Raw genomic sequence first — 11,587 nt, 5'->3', positions numbered from 1 at the left:
TACAAAATAATATACTTTTAGTACTCAAACAATGTATTTTTTTTAAATATAATATACATTTTTAATATACTAAAATTACATTATTTGTGTATTGAATGTACATTATTTGATAGTATGGTCCACACAGCTATAATGATTGCCATATTAATAAACCAAGCTCACAATGCTATTTGGAAACATAATATTAATAATCCCATTTTCATATTTTAAATATTAGTACAAACTTCTTTCTTCGATCATATGGATTCAAAATCTACAAAATAATAAACAAAAAACTCACAAAAAATCAGCCTGTGATGGGGAAAAACTAGGGTGTGTTTGGTTGGTGAGTTTAGACATAAAGAATGGGTATAAAAGCAATTGTCAGTGTTTGGTTAATAGGTTTTGAGAATGCTACTATAGGTTTGGAATACCCCATTAATGAGAAAATTCATACTCTTGTTAAATAATGGTTTCATTTCTCTTCCTCCTTCCTTTCCCAACTATTAATAACCATTCCCATTCCACCCAACTACCAAACATGCTAAATACTTTCACCAAAACTCATTACCTTTACCAAGTATTTGATACCCATTCCGATTTCGATTCCCATGTGCAAACCAAACGCACCCTAATGTCACTTTGCAAATGATCATTCACAGACAATATTAGAGAAGTGATAATTGAAACAATAAATCAAGCATAAAACATACTAGATACTACATTCACTAGGACCACTGGGCCACCAAAGGCCCAAAAAAAAAAGGAAGAGGTTTGCCATAAGACCTGATTGTCCTAGAAAAACTTGCAGCTAAAGGAGCCAGAAACAACAAATATATACTATAGATGACATAACCTCAAGCATTTAAGGTTCAGTGAAAGTACAGTATAGAAGTTGTAATGTGAATGGTGAAGAACTCAACTTTTTTAAGCTGCAACAGTCTTTGGCTTCACCCCGATTTTTCTCCAGGAAACACTAGGCATTATCTGCTTTGTGTCGATGCGATCTTTGTATTGGACGACAAAGTTCAAAAGCGAGTCAAGAAGAGAGTCCGATAGGAGGTGCGGTTTTAGTCCCAACTTGATAAGCTTAGTGTGTTTGGCATTGTAGTAATGTTCCTCTGCCTCTACTCTCGGGTTGGGAACGGATATGGTTTTCACCTCAAGCCCGAGTTTCTCTCCAGCCTTGGTTACGAGGGCTGCGAGCTCGTTGACAGAAAATTGCTCCGTGAATTGATTGAAAACCCGAAACTCTCCTCGCTTTGCTGGATTGGCAATTGCAAGCTCAACACACTGCACTGTGTCTCTAATATCCAGGTATCCTCTGGTCTGCATATAATTAAAAGAAAATCATAACTACATGAGCATAGAAATAAAGAATAAAATAGGTCATGTCTTCATGAAGTAATAGAAACCCAAGTTTTAGTCCTCCTAACTGAAATAATAGGAGTGCACACTGCGCAGTGGGATAGGTAATAGCAAATTGGTACAGATATATGATAGGATATTTTATTTTTTTTGGGTGTAACCCAGGATTTCTACCGTCGGACACAAACTAATCCCCTCGTTGAATTATAGGCACCTCTAAGGAAGAACCCAAAGCCAAGGATTGATCCCTTGACGTTTGGTTAAGGATGGATGAGTCTCTTCCACTCAACCACACCCCTCAGGTTATATATGATAGGATACTAAACACAAATAGGGGCAGCAAATTGCAATTACATTGAATATAGTTGTGTTTCATTAAGACTTGCGGAATCCTCAACCAATTATCTTAATGCTCAAAGATTTCTTGGTAAAACTAAATTCAGCAAGATCGAGAATTCAAGATTATTTCACTTCACAAATGCCTTGTGGCATGACTTCCCTTCCAACAAAATGAAGTTTATAATCAGTTAGCATACAACGTAACAAAAATGGATTATAGAAAAATCCTACCTGCCCTCCTTTGCCATAAACAGTGAGAGGATGACCAACAGCTGCCTGAACACAGAAACGATTCAACGCAGTCCCAAATACTCCATCATAATCAAATCTGTTAACCAGTTCCTCGTGCATTGTGGTTTCATCAGTTCTCACCCCATAGACAACTCCCTGATTCAGATCAGTGGCGCTGATCCCCCATGCCTTGCAAGTAAATGCGATGTTATGGGAATCATGGACCTTGCTCAAATGATAGAAGGAACTCGCTTGTTTGGGGTAGGGCAGAGTATCCGTTCTTCCATTGTGTGTAATTGTTATATAACCCTCCTCAATGTCTATGTTTGGGGTACCGTATTCTCCCATTGTCCCGAGTTTCACCAGATGGCAATCTTCTTTAAACTCCTTTATTGCAAACAGAACATTAAGTGTCCCTATCACATTATTATGTTGAGTGAATACAGCTCGGGACCTATCAATCATTGAATAAGGAGCAGACCTCTGTTCTCCAAAGTGGACAACAGCATCGGGTTCAAATGACGTGAAGGCTTCTGCCAAGAACTCAAAATCACAAATGTCACCAACAAAGAGTTGAATGTCCTTTCCAGTGAGAGATTTCCAGCGCCTTATGCGGTTGTGGATAGACGAAATGGGTGTGAGAGAGTCAAGACCAAGTTGGTGGTCAAAAAGGCGACGAACAAGGTTATCAACAACGGCAACTTCATAATTTTTGTTGGATAGGTGGAGAGCAGTAGCCCAGCCACAATAGCCATCACCACCAATGACCATGACTTTCTTTCTACTCGAGGGGGCATCACTCGTAGTTTGGTGAGAGCCAGATCCTGGCTCAGTTTTGCTTTCTTGGCCCACGGAAACAGCCTTAGCACGGATGGTGTGCCTGTTTGACTGTTTCCCTCGCAAGACAACCTCTTTTGGTGAGCTTGAAATTTTCAGTTGAAAGGATTTAGGCATAAGAACTGAGCCTCTGTTAAAGGGCTTGCAATGATGCTTGTGGTTAACATAAATATCCAAACAAGAGGTAGAGAGCAAATGCGCCATGACAACTGCCGGTTACCCCTAATATTCAAACCCTGCAGATACAAAGGAGCAGTTAGATTAGTGTCCGGAGTCATTGTTGTTGTCACCAGAAGCACAAAGGGCACGTGCCCTCGAAATACAGTGTCTGTGAAAATTGCTTTGCTATCTAAGTTTCAGTAAAGTCAATATATTTCACCATCAGTTAAAGTATTGCGTGACCAATTTGCAAATAAATTTCACCATCAAATTCCCAGGATTAGAAATATGAACTCAAGCTTCAATTAAGGCAATAAAACTGTGACATCAACATCAAAAAATGGAGAACTGCAAATTGCATCTTTTTCTCTGAAAAACTGAAACTAGCATCCTATATTATCTTAACAATACTAACATCAGTAGTCCACCAAGATTATTAAAAAAAAAAAAAATTGCCATCACAACATAATTTGAAAGCAATTAGGTCATGACCGTGCACCCATCAAGCTTCATTTTCTTAGGTTTATTTATATACTCTAATAGTTCTAACCTCAGCAAAACCCCCAATCAACATTCAAAAACTAGATATAACACAGAGATACAAACTTTAATAGTATAAAAACAAACATTTATCTGGAATTTTGGCTCTCAAGATCATATTTATAAGACATTTGTACCTTAATTCCACTACTTAGAAAATGGAATACTAAAACAGAGTAAAATTAAAATACTCAGCTCAATATAGAAGCTAATTTGAAGCTTGAAAGCAATAAAGGAAACAGAAACGAAAGCAAGAATCTTGGGGAAGTAAGAACCAAGGGATTATACCTTGTGAAGAAAGTACAGAGAGAGATTCAAAGGCTCCTCAGTGGAGACTGGAGAGTGTGCTTCGTTTAAGTGAGAGAGAGAGAGAGAGAGAGAGAGAGAGGCAGTTATCGCATAGACAGCGCCAAGCTAGAGTGAGGAAGAGATGGGAGCGGGGAGCCCACGACTTCCCTATTTCGTTCTTGAAGGAAACTGGGAGAGGATCAAATGAACTAGGGAGGATATTCCTAAGATATGAAGCAAATTGCACATCTGCCCCTGATCCCTTTCTTTCATTTTTGAACCCATTGGAGAATGCTCAAGAACAACTCATCTTTGTAATTTTTGTTTTTTTTTTTTTTATAAATATTTTTAAAAATTAAGTCAAATAAATTCTAAAGTGGTGTTTGGTTTATAGAATGTAAGATTAACTCAAATAATAGAATTACTTATTGCTAAAACCTTGTGGTGTAGTGGCACTCAGTTACATTTTCATATAGAAGAAGGTGGGTTCGAATTTCAGTGGATGTGATATTGACTCTTTGTGCTTCAGTAAGTTGAGAAAGTAATTATGACTTATGAACAAATACTATATTGTAATAGAGTCAGTAGTACTAAAAAAAAATTAGAATTACTTCTTAAGAGTGTGCTTGGTGTATATATATATAACTAATTTTTCTATGTGCTATGTGAAAAAATAGATACAAAATATTAATACTCAATATTAAAATTTTAGTTACATTCAAATTTTTTTTTAAATAATAGCATATTAATTTTTTAAAAAAAATTATTCATAGTTATTGAATCTATAAATATATGTCCGTAAAATAGAAGCCATTTTTTCCTGCTCATCCTAGAAAAAAATATTAATTTTGAAATTTAAAATTAGTCAAATTAAACTTTATTATAATATATACTGATGATAAATAAAAGAAGTATTGCCAAACGATTTGAACCTAAGACTTTTAATATAACAACACAAGTTCTTATGCACCAAGTCACACAAGATCTTATGTATTTAAGGGAAGGAAGCTCCACTTATGCATGGAGTGCACTGGAAGCAAAGTAGTGGGTGACACGTATGTGGCCAAGAATGATCGTTATCGGATGCCGTCCATTTGTCAATGATCTGTGCGTCCTACAACTATATAAATAGGCGCCTTTTCCACCCTTTAAAAATCATCCCTTAGCTCACCAAGTGTCTTCTGGTCCACTGCTCTGGGCCTTCTCCCTCCTGCTAGCACGCCAAGGCTCGAGTCCTGTTGGTAACATATTTAGTTCTATTTTATTTAATAGTTCTCTAGCTTGTTTATTTATTTAGTTATTATTCGGGCCGCCATTTTGGGCCATATTCAATCCCTAACGGCTATAGTATTTATTATTTATGTATTCTTTGGGTCGCCGTTTTAGGTCAACATCTCGGACTTTATACGTATTATTTTCCTGCCCCGTTCTGCGTTTGATTCCTCGCCATGTTCCATTTCCAACAGCTTCCTTGATGATGTGACTTAATCTTTCCATGCACATCACGAATATATAAGGAGAAATCGAATCCCCTTGCCTAATTCCCCTTTCAGGTTTTATCCACTCAAGGTGTTCTCCATTCCAGATAATAGAGAGTCTGGTAGTTTTTATGCATTGCATGATCATGTGAATCCATTTGTCATCAAAACCTACTTCTGTTAGAGTTTTCTTAATGAATTTCCAAGAGATGCGATCATAAGTTTTTTCAAGGTCAATTTTGATAAGCATGTGACCCACAGATCCTGTCTTTTTTTTCCATAGAATGAAGAGTTTCTTGGAAGATAACAATGTTATATGTGATCTGTCTCTTCGGGATAAAACTGCTTTGCTCCGGTCCAATCACTTGACGAACAACATCCTTAATTCTATTGGTGATGACTTTGGTTATTACCTTGTATGCCACATTACATAAGCTAATCGGGCGAAACTGTGAAGTCTTTTCAGGATGTTTGACCTTGGGTATAAGAGCAACAAGAGTGTCATTAAGACCTTCTGGCATACTTCCTTTATTCATGAATTCCTTGGTTTGTCTAATCAACAAGTCTCCAACAATATTCCAAGATTTCTGGAAGAAGCCGGCATGATATCCATCAGGGGCGGGAGCTTTGAATGGTGCCATATCAAATAAAGCATTTTTGACTTCTTCATCAGTGCATTCTTTATAGATATTTCTCCAAATATCGAGACTTATACTCGGAAAAGCATTATGTGGGCAGTTGTTCACGTTGGATCTTTGTTCTTCTGAAAAGAGCTTCTTGTAATAGTTCCTCACCATGGTTTTTATTTGCTCTTTATCTGAAATTTGAATCCCTTCTTCCGTTATAAAACTAGTGCATTTATTCCTCATCCTTTTAATTTTTGTAGCTGTATGATAAAAGGATGTGTTACGATCTCTTGAAGATATCCATTGTTCTTTTGATTTTTGAAACCAGAAAAGTTCCTCCTCATACAAAACGTCGTCAAGTTCTTTCCTAAGTTTAGCCTCTAACTTGATTAGACCTATGCTTCTTTTACTGCAAATGGCTCTCTTGATTCCTTCTAATCGGGCTTGCAGACGTTTTTTCCTTTTTTCCATCGACCCAATATATTACCAAATTTAGTTTGACTTAACAAACTTTAAAGCATTGTTAGGGGTGTATTCAATTAAGACTTTAAAAAATTTTTAACAGCTTTAAAAGTTAGGTGGTATTTGATCAAGATTTTTAAAGAATTTTTTAAAGTTTACTGGTATTCGATTCAGACTTTTAAAGAATATTTAGAAGTACTAGTTTTTCACGCGCATTGCGCGAATGAGATAATGTCTAATGTTTATTTTTAAATAAGTATTTCAAATTATATCAAAGCAAGATTATATAGGAGATGTTCATGAATATGTAATTGAATGTTGAATTTGTTTACTTAAATCGGTAATTCAAAGTTTATGAATGCAAGATAATATATTAGAGATTGATTATAATTGTCACTCAAATAAATGTTTACAATTTTGTAAAAACGCTAATCTAAATATTTAGTCTAAAAATGATAGTATAAACGCTGATTTTGCCTTTAATCCAAACAGGTTGATTGTAGAAAATGAAATGAGTTGTACATTTATATTAGTTCTAATATATTTAAAGAATGCACAATGCATATTTTACATACAAGATTAATGAATGTTGCAACTGTAGTTATTTTTTAAATTTCTTTATTTTCTAAATTTGAAAGATTGATTCCAACAATGTTTTAGTCTCAGCATCTTTTCAATGCATCAAGTGTGTCACAATGTTCTATTGCCCTACATTGACATTTTTAATAATGAGTTTTAAATCAATTTATTGGGTTATATGAATGTCTTCAATTCTTTGTCAACAAATCCTCCCTAAGTAGTTGATATGATTGGTTTCAAACTGTTTTTTTTTATAATTTCCATGTTATTAACATAATACTTGGTAAATAAATATATAACATTATTTTGTAGTATAACTTTGATATTTAATTACAAGATAGTGTAACAAGAAAACAATGAACAATGTATTGAATATAATTAATTAATAAATTTGAAGGTAAAGAATATTTACATTGTAGAGAATATAGACAATATAACTAATGAAATTATATCTATTTTTACATTTTTTTGATAATGACTATTTTTTTGAATAAAGACATTATAGACATCAAATTATAAATTAAAGAAATGCATATGTATTATTTTTTGTTGTATCTACTAATTTATTTAATTTAATAAGAGTAATAAAGTGGGGTACTTACTTTTGAATAATATTTTGGTAAATTCACCAGGGGTCTTTCTCTGTCCGTTTAACGGTCCAGGTACACCCACGTTCGTTCACTTGCCACTTGAGCTACCCCATTAGGTTTACTTTTGAATAATATATTCTAACATATTCGTAGTATATGTTCAACAATATGCCAACTTTGATTGGGATGAGGTTCGAACCTAAGATCTTTCTTATAGAAATTAATTGGTAAGTTAAAATTAACGGAATATTAATGGAGAAGAGAATATTTAACGGAACATTTAACGGATAATCATATAATTAAGGATAAATTAGAAAATCTCAAGAAAAAATATAAATCTAAACAATCCATTTGATTTAATAATTTAACCGTAATTTTTTCTATCCATTATAGGCTTAACTTTCTTGTATTATTTGTTCATAGCTACTTTCTCAACCTACTGAAGCACAAAGAGTCAAAAGTTGCCTCCATTGAGGCTCGAACCCACTCCCCTCCATGTGAAAGTATATGCCGGGTGCCATTAGACCACAAGGTCTTTGGCATTATTAGATATAGTATTCAATTCAGACTTTTAGAGGTTGTTTGGTACTTTCGCATCAATTAAATTCCCGAGAAAATGTTTCCGAAGAATATGTTTGATGGAAATAACTTTATACGAAAAATTAATTAACATGTTTGGTGTTATCCTGAAAAACATAACAATTAAATTAGTTGAAAAATTAATTAACATATTTGGTTCGTTTAAACTTCCTTAGAAATATTTGTATAATCTCTAATATATATATCCTGGCTATAAGCAAACATTAAAAAATAATAAATAATCAAGAATTTAATATATTATTTGTAAATTAATAAACCATATGCCAAAAAATCACTAAGTCATCAAATTAATTAAGTACCCAAAAAATTAAACTCAAGTTAATAAAGTTAGACATATTACGTCGAGCCCAAGGGCGCCTAGGCGCCATTTTCTCTTTAATTTTTTTAAAAATCTTTTAAAGATTTGATAATTATAAACTATTTAGTATTTTAATATTCAATACTAAAGTATTAAATATTATTAACCTAAAAAACAAATAGAATTATAAATTGTATAAAGATTTTAAAAATCAAAACACAATTTCACAAAATCACAAACTCACAAAGTATCAATATTAAAGTAGATGATTTTTTGAATTTTTTTTTATACATTTTTTTGTTTGCAACCGATTTGAAAGATTTAGGATTTTTTGATCAAAATAACGTCGTTTTGAGAGAAATAACACATTTAAAAAAATGAACAATAGCTAATCGCACCTAGGTCGCTTAGGGGGCGCCTTGGCCGCCTAGGTCGCCTCGGCAGTCGGCCACATAAATCACCGATTTCGATGATTTTCTAGGCGGCCAGCCGCCGCTAGCGCCTAGGTGTCATTTTTGCAACAATGATTACCACACGTAAAGGATGATGTAGGAGATGTTGTATGGGAATCTCGAGTTATGTTTTAGTTCTTTTAGCATTCCTAGTTGAAAATTATATTGTATGACTACTTACCCACAGAATGGCCGACCATACCCTCGGGGCCAATGTCCCCCTCAATTGTAGGTAATCTTCTTATCACCCTCAAGCGTAGTGGGAACACCACTTCGGTAGCCATTAAGATTGAGCTACTCACTACGCTTGCTCTCTCATCAATCATAGTGGCTCATGTTTCTACTTTAGTTGTAGTGGACAATATTGAACCTTCAATTACTCAGTCCTCAATTCTTGATTACACCACACTCATTGTATAATCTCTGAGATAGTCAATGGCACTTCAACTGCTCCTAGAGCCATGCCTTCTTGAATTTTATTCTTCATCATGGCTACATCAAGGACTGAGATCTTTATATATATAGGTTACATGTGTTGGATATATAACATGCTTCTGCATATATGTGAAGGTGAATGCCGAATGTGGAATATGAAGAGAGTTTCGAACAGAACAAGGAAAAAATCTTTGTGCCGTGTTACATTAACACTTTCTTAAAAGCTTAATATTTTTCGGTGACAGGCCGGCAAGCTTTCGGCAGGCAAACATGAATTTATATTTGGCTCAAACTAGAATTACAATAGATGACGAAGAAAGAAAGTAGGAGAGGAAAGCTATGTAATTGTGTTTGTGTGTTTCTACTCAAAGTGAGAGTAAGTATTTATATTGTGAATCTCCAACAAACTCCCACATGCAGTCCACATGATCAGCGCAAATTAAGAAGAAATGGATCTTGAAGGAAACAATAAACTTTGACTGATCCGAAAAATAAGGAATACGCCTTTTGTTTTGAATGGTTTTTCCCAACAATCTCCCACCCATTCAAAAGGAAGTCTTAGCTAAAGGAATGTCTGAGCAATTCACAGAAGTTGACCTTAATGTTAGTGAATGAGATCTTGAACTAACATGTAGTGTCATTGAGTAATTTTTTTAAAAAAAATCTATTTGCAACCAATTGGTTTACACCCCTTAGGGAGACTTACCAACTCCCAAATATGATTTGACTTGATAGAGTCCACTCGCTTTTAATAGCTTCTTTCAACAAGGTACAATCAATAGAGTGCATAGCATCTTCATAAGTCTTTAACTCTTCTTCTAGTACCAATTGACGTACAAATTAATCACATATTTCATTCATATCTTTCAATTCTGTTACAAAGGTTATGAAATCAGAACTAAAGTTTTTCTCAACTCTAGCTCTTTTACTCCTTCTAGGTTCATCAAGAACATTTGTAATAGGAGCTGAAGGAAATATTGTATGATCATTCCTTTCAGAATCACCAACAGATAAGTAATGAAAATCTTTTAAGGGAAATACATGTTCAAAGAAAACAACATCTCTAGATTAACATAATGAACGATTTTCTAAACACATAAATATGTATGCAGCACTATTTTTAGCATATCCAAGAAATATGACATCTAAGGTTTTAGGTCCCAAGTTGGGCCTTTTGAAGGACAGAAGTCCCACACTTTAAAATATTTCAAGTTACGGATATGCCATTTCCCCATTTCCATAATTCATAAGGTGTTTTATCAAATCCTTTATAGGGTACTCTATTTAGAATATGGATTCCTATTAAAACAACTTCTCCCCACAAAGAGTCTGGTGCACATGAACTGATAAGCATGGCATTAATCATCTCCTTGAGAGTTCTATTTTTTCTCTCGGCTATGCATTTTGTTGAGGAGTATATGGAGCGGTTACATCATGAATAATACCAAAATTTTTATATAGATTTTTGATAAAATTTGTTTCATATTCACCACCCCTATCAGAATAAAGTCTTTTGATTTTACAATCTAGCTGATTTTTTACTTCTGCTTAAATCAAGAACTTTTGTTCAACTTCGTTCTCAGATCTGAATAGATAAATTTTACAATATCGAGAATAATCATCAATGAAAGTAATGTAATAACACTTTCTAGCTTTACTTTAAGTGTTTTTTAAATAAACTAAATCAGTGTGTATTAGCTCTATGACAGATGTAGTTGTGATGTTTTACAGAAAAATATGATTTTGTAGCAAATTTAGCATCAGCACAAGTTTCACATTGAGAATATGAATTATTTGTCAAGTTTGGCAACAAATCCATACTTTTTAGTATATTCAAACAGTTAAGACCAACAAGTCCTAGTCTACTATGCCATATATCAATAGAGACAGCAATGTAAGCAGAAGAAGAAGAAGCATTATTATTAGGGTCATGCCAGTTTGGAATGAAATCATAAATAGTCAGTGGGGGACCACTTGCAATAGGGTCAACTCTAACTACAGTTACATCTTGGAGAAACAACCCACCATGTAAATATCCCTTCCCGAGATATTTTCCTTAACCAGTCATAACCAGACGATAAGACTCAAAGACCAACTTAAATCCAGCCTTATTTAGCAAGGCTCTAGATAATAAGTTTCTACGGAGGACAGGAACAAACAACACATTTTGTAAAAGTAATTGTTTACTAGGAAATAACATAACCTCTATTATCACCAAGGTTAAAAAAAACGCTAGGCGCCCCCTAGGTGCCTAGGGGGCGCCTAGGCGCCTGATTAATTTTTAATTTTTTCATTTTTGTAATTAAATTAAATATACTATAGGCTA

At 34.2% G+C, this 11,587-nt stretch overlaps 1 protein-coding gene across 1 annotated transcript; it reads right to left on the bottom strand.

Moving 5' to 3' along the window:
• Positions 1 to 647: 647 nt before the first annotated feature.
• Positions 648 to 3,966, bottom strand: LOC116022813 (UDP-sulfoquinovose synthase, chloroplastic). The gene is made up of 3 exons (XM_031263694.1): positions 3,742 to 3,966; positions 1,918 to 2,990; positions 648 to 1,308 (listed from the first exon to the last, which is right to left on the bottom strand). The coding sequence occupies exons 2-3, from the start codon at positions 2,956 to 2,958 to the stop codon at positions 907 to 909; spliced, it is 1,443 nt and encodes a 480-aa protein (XP_031119554.1). The 5' UTR covers positions 2,959 to 2,990; positions 3,742 to 3,966; the 3' UTR covers positions 648 to 906.
• Between the last annotated feature and the right edge of the window lie 7,621 nt (positions 3,967 to 11,587).

Source organism: Ipomoea triloba, chromosome 6 (genome assembly GCF_003576645.1).
Source record: "Ipomoea triloba cultivar NCNSP0323 chromosome 6, ASM357664v1".
NCBI classification, from domain to species: domain Eukaryota; kingdom Viridiplantae; phylum Streptophyta; class Magnoliopsida; order Solanales; family Convolvulaceae; genus Ipomoea; species Ipomoea triloba.
Note: the sequence above shows the minus strand (reverse complement) of the source record. Positions and strands in the feature narration are given on the sequence as shown.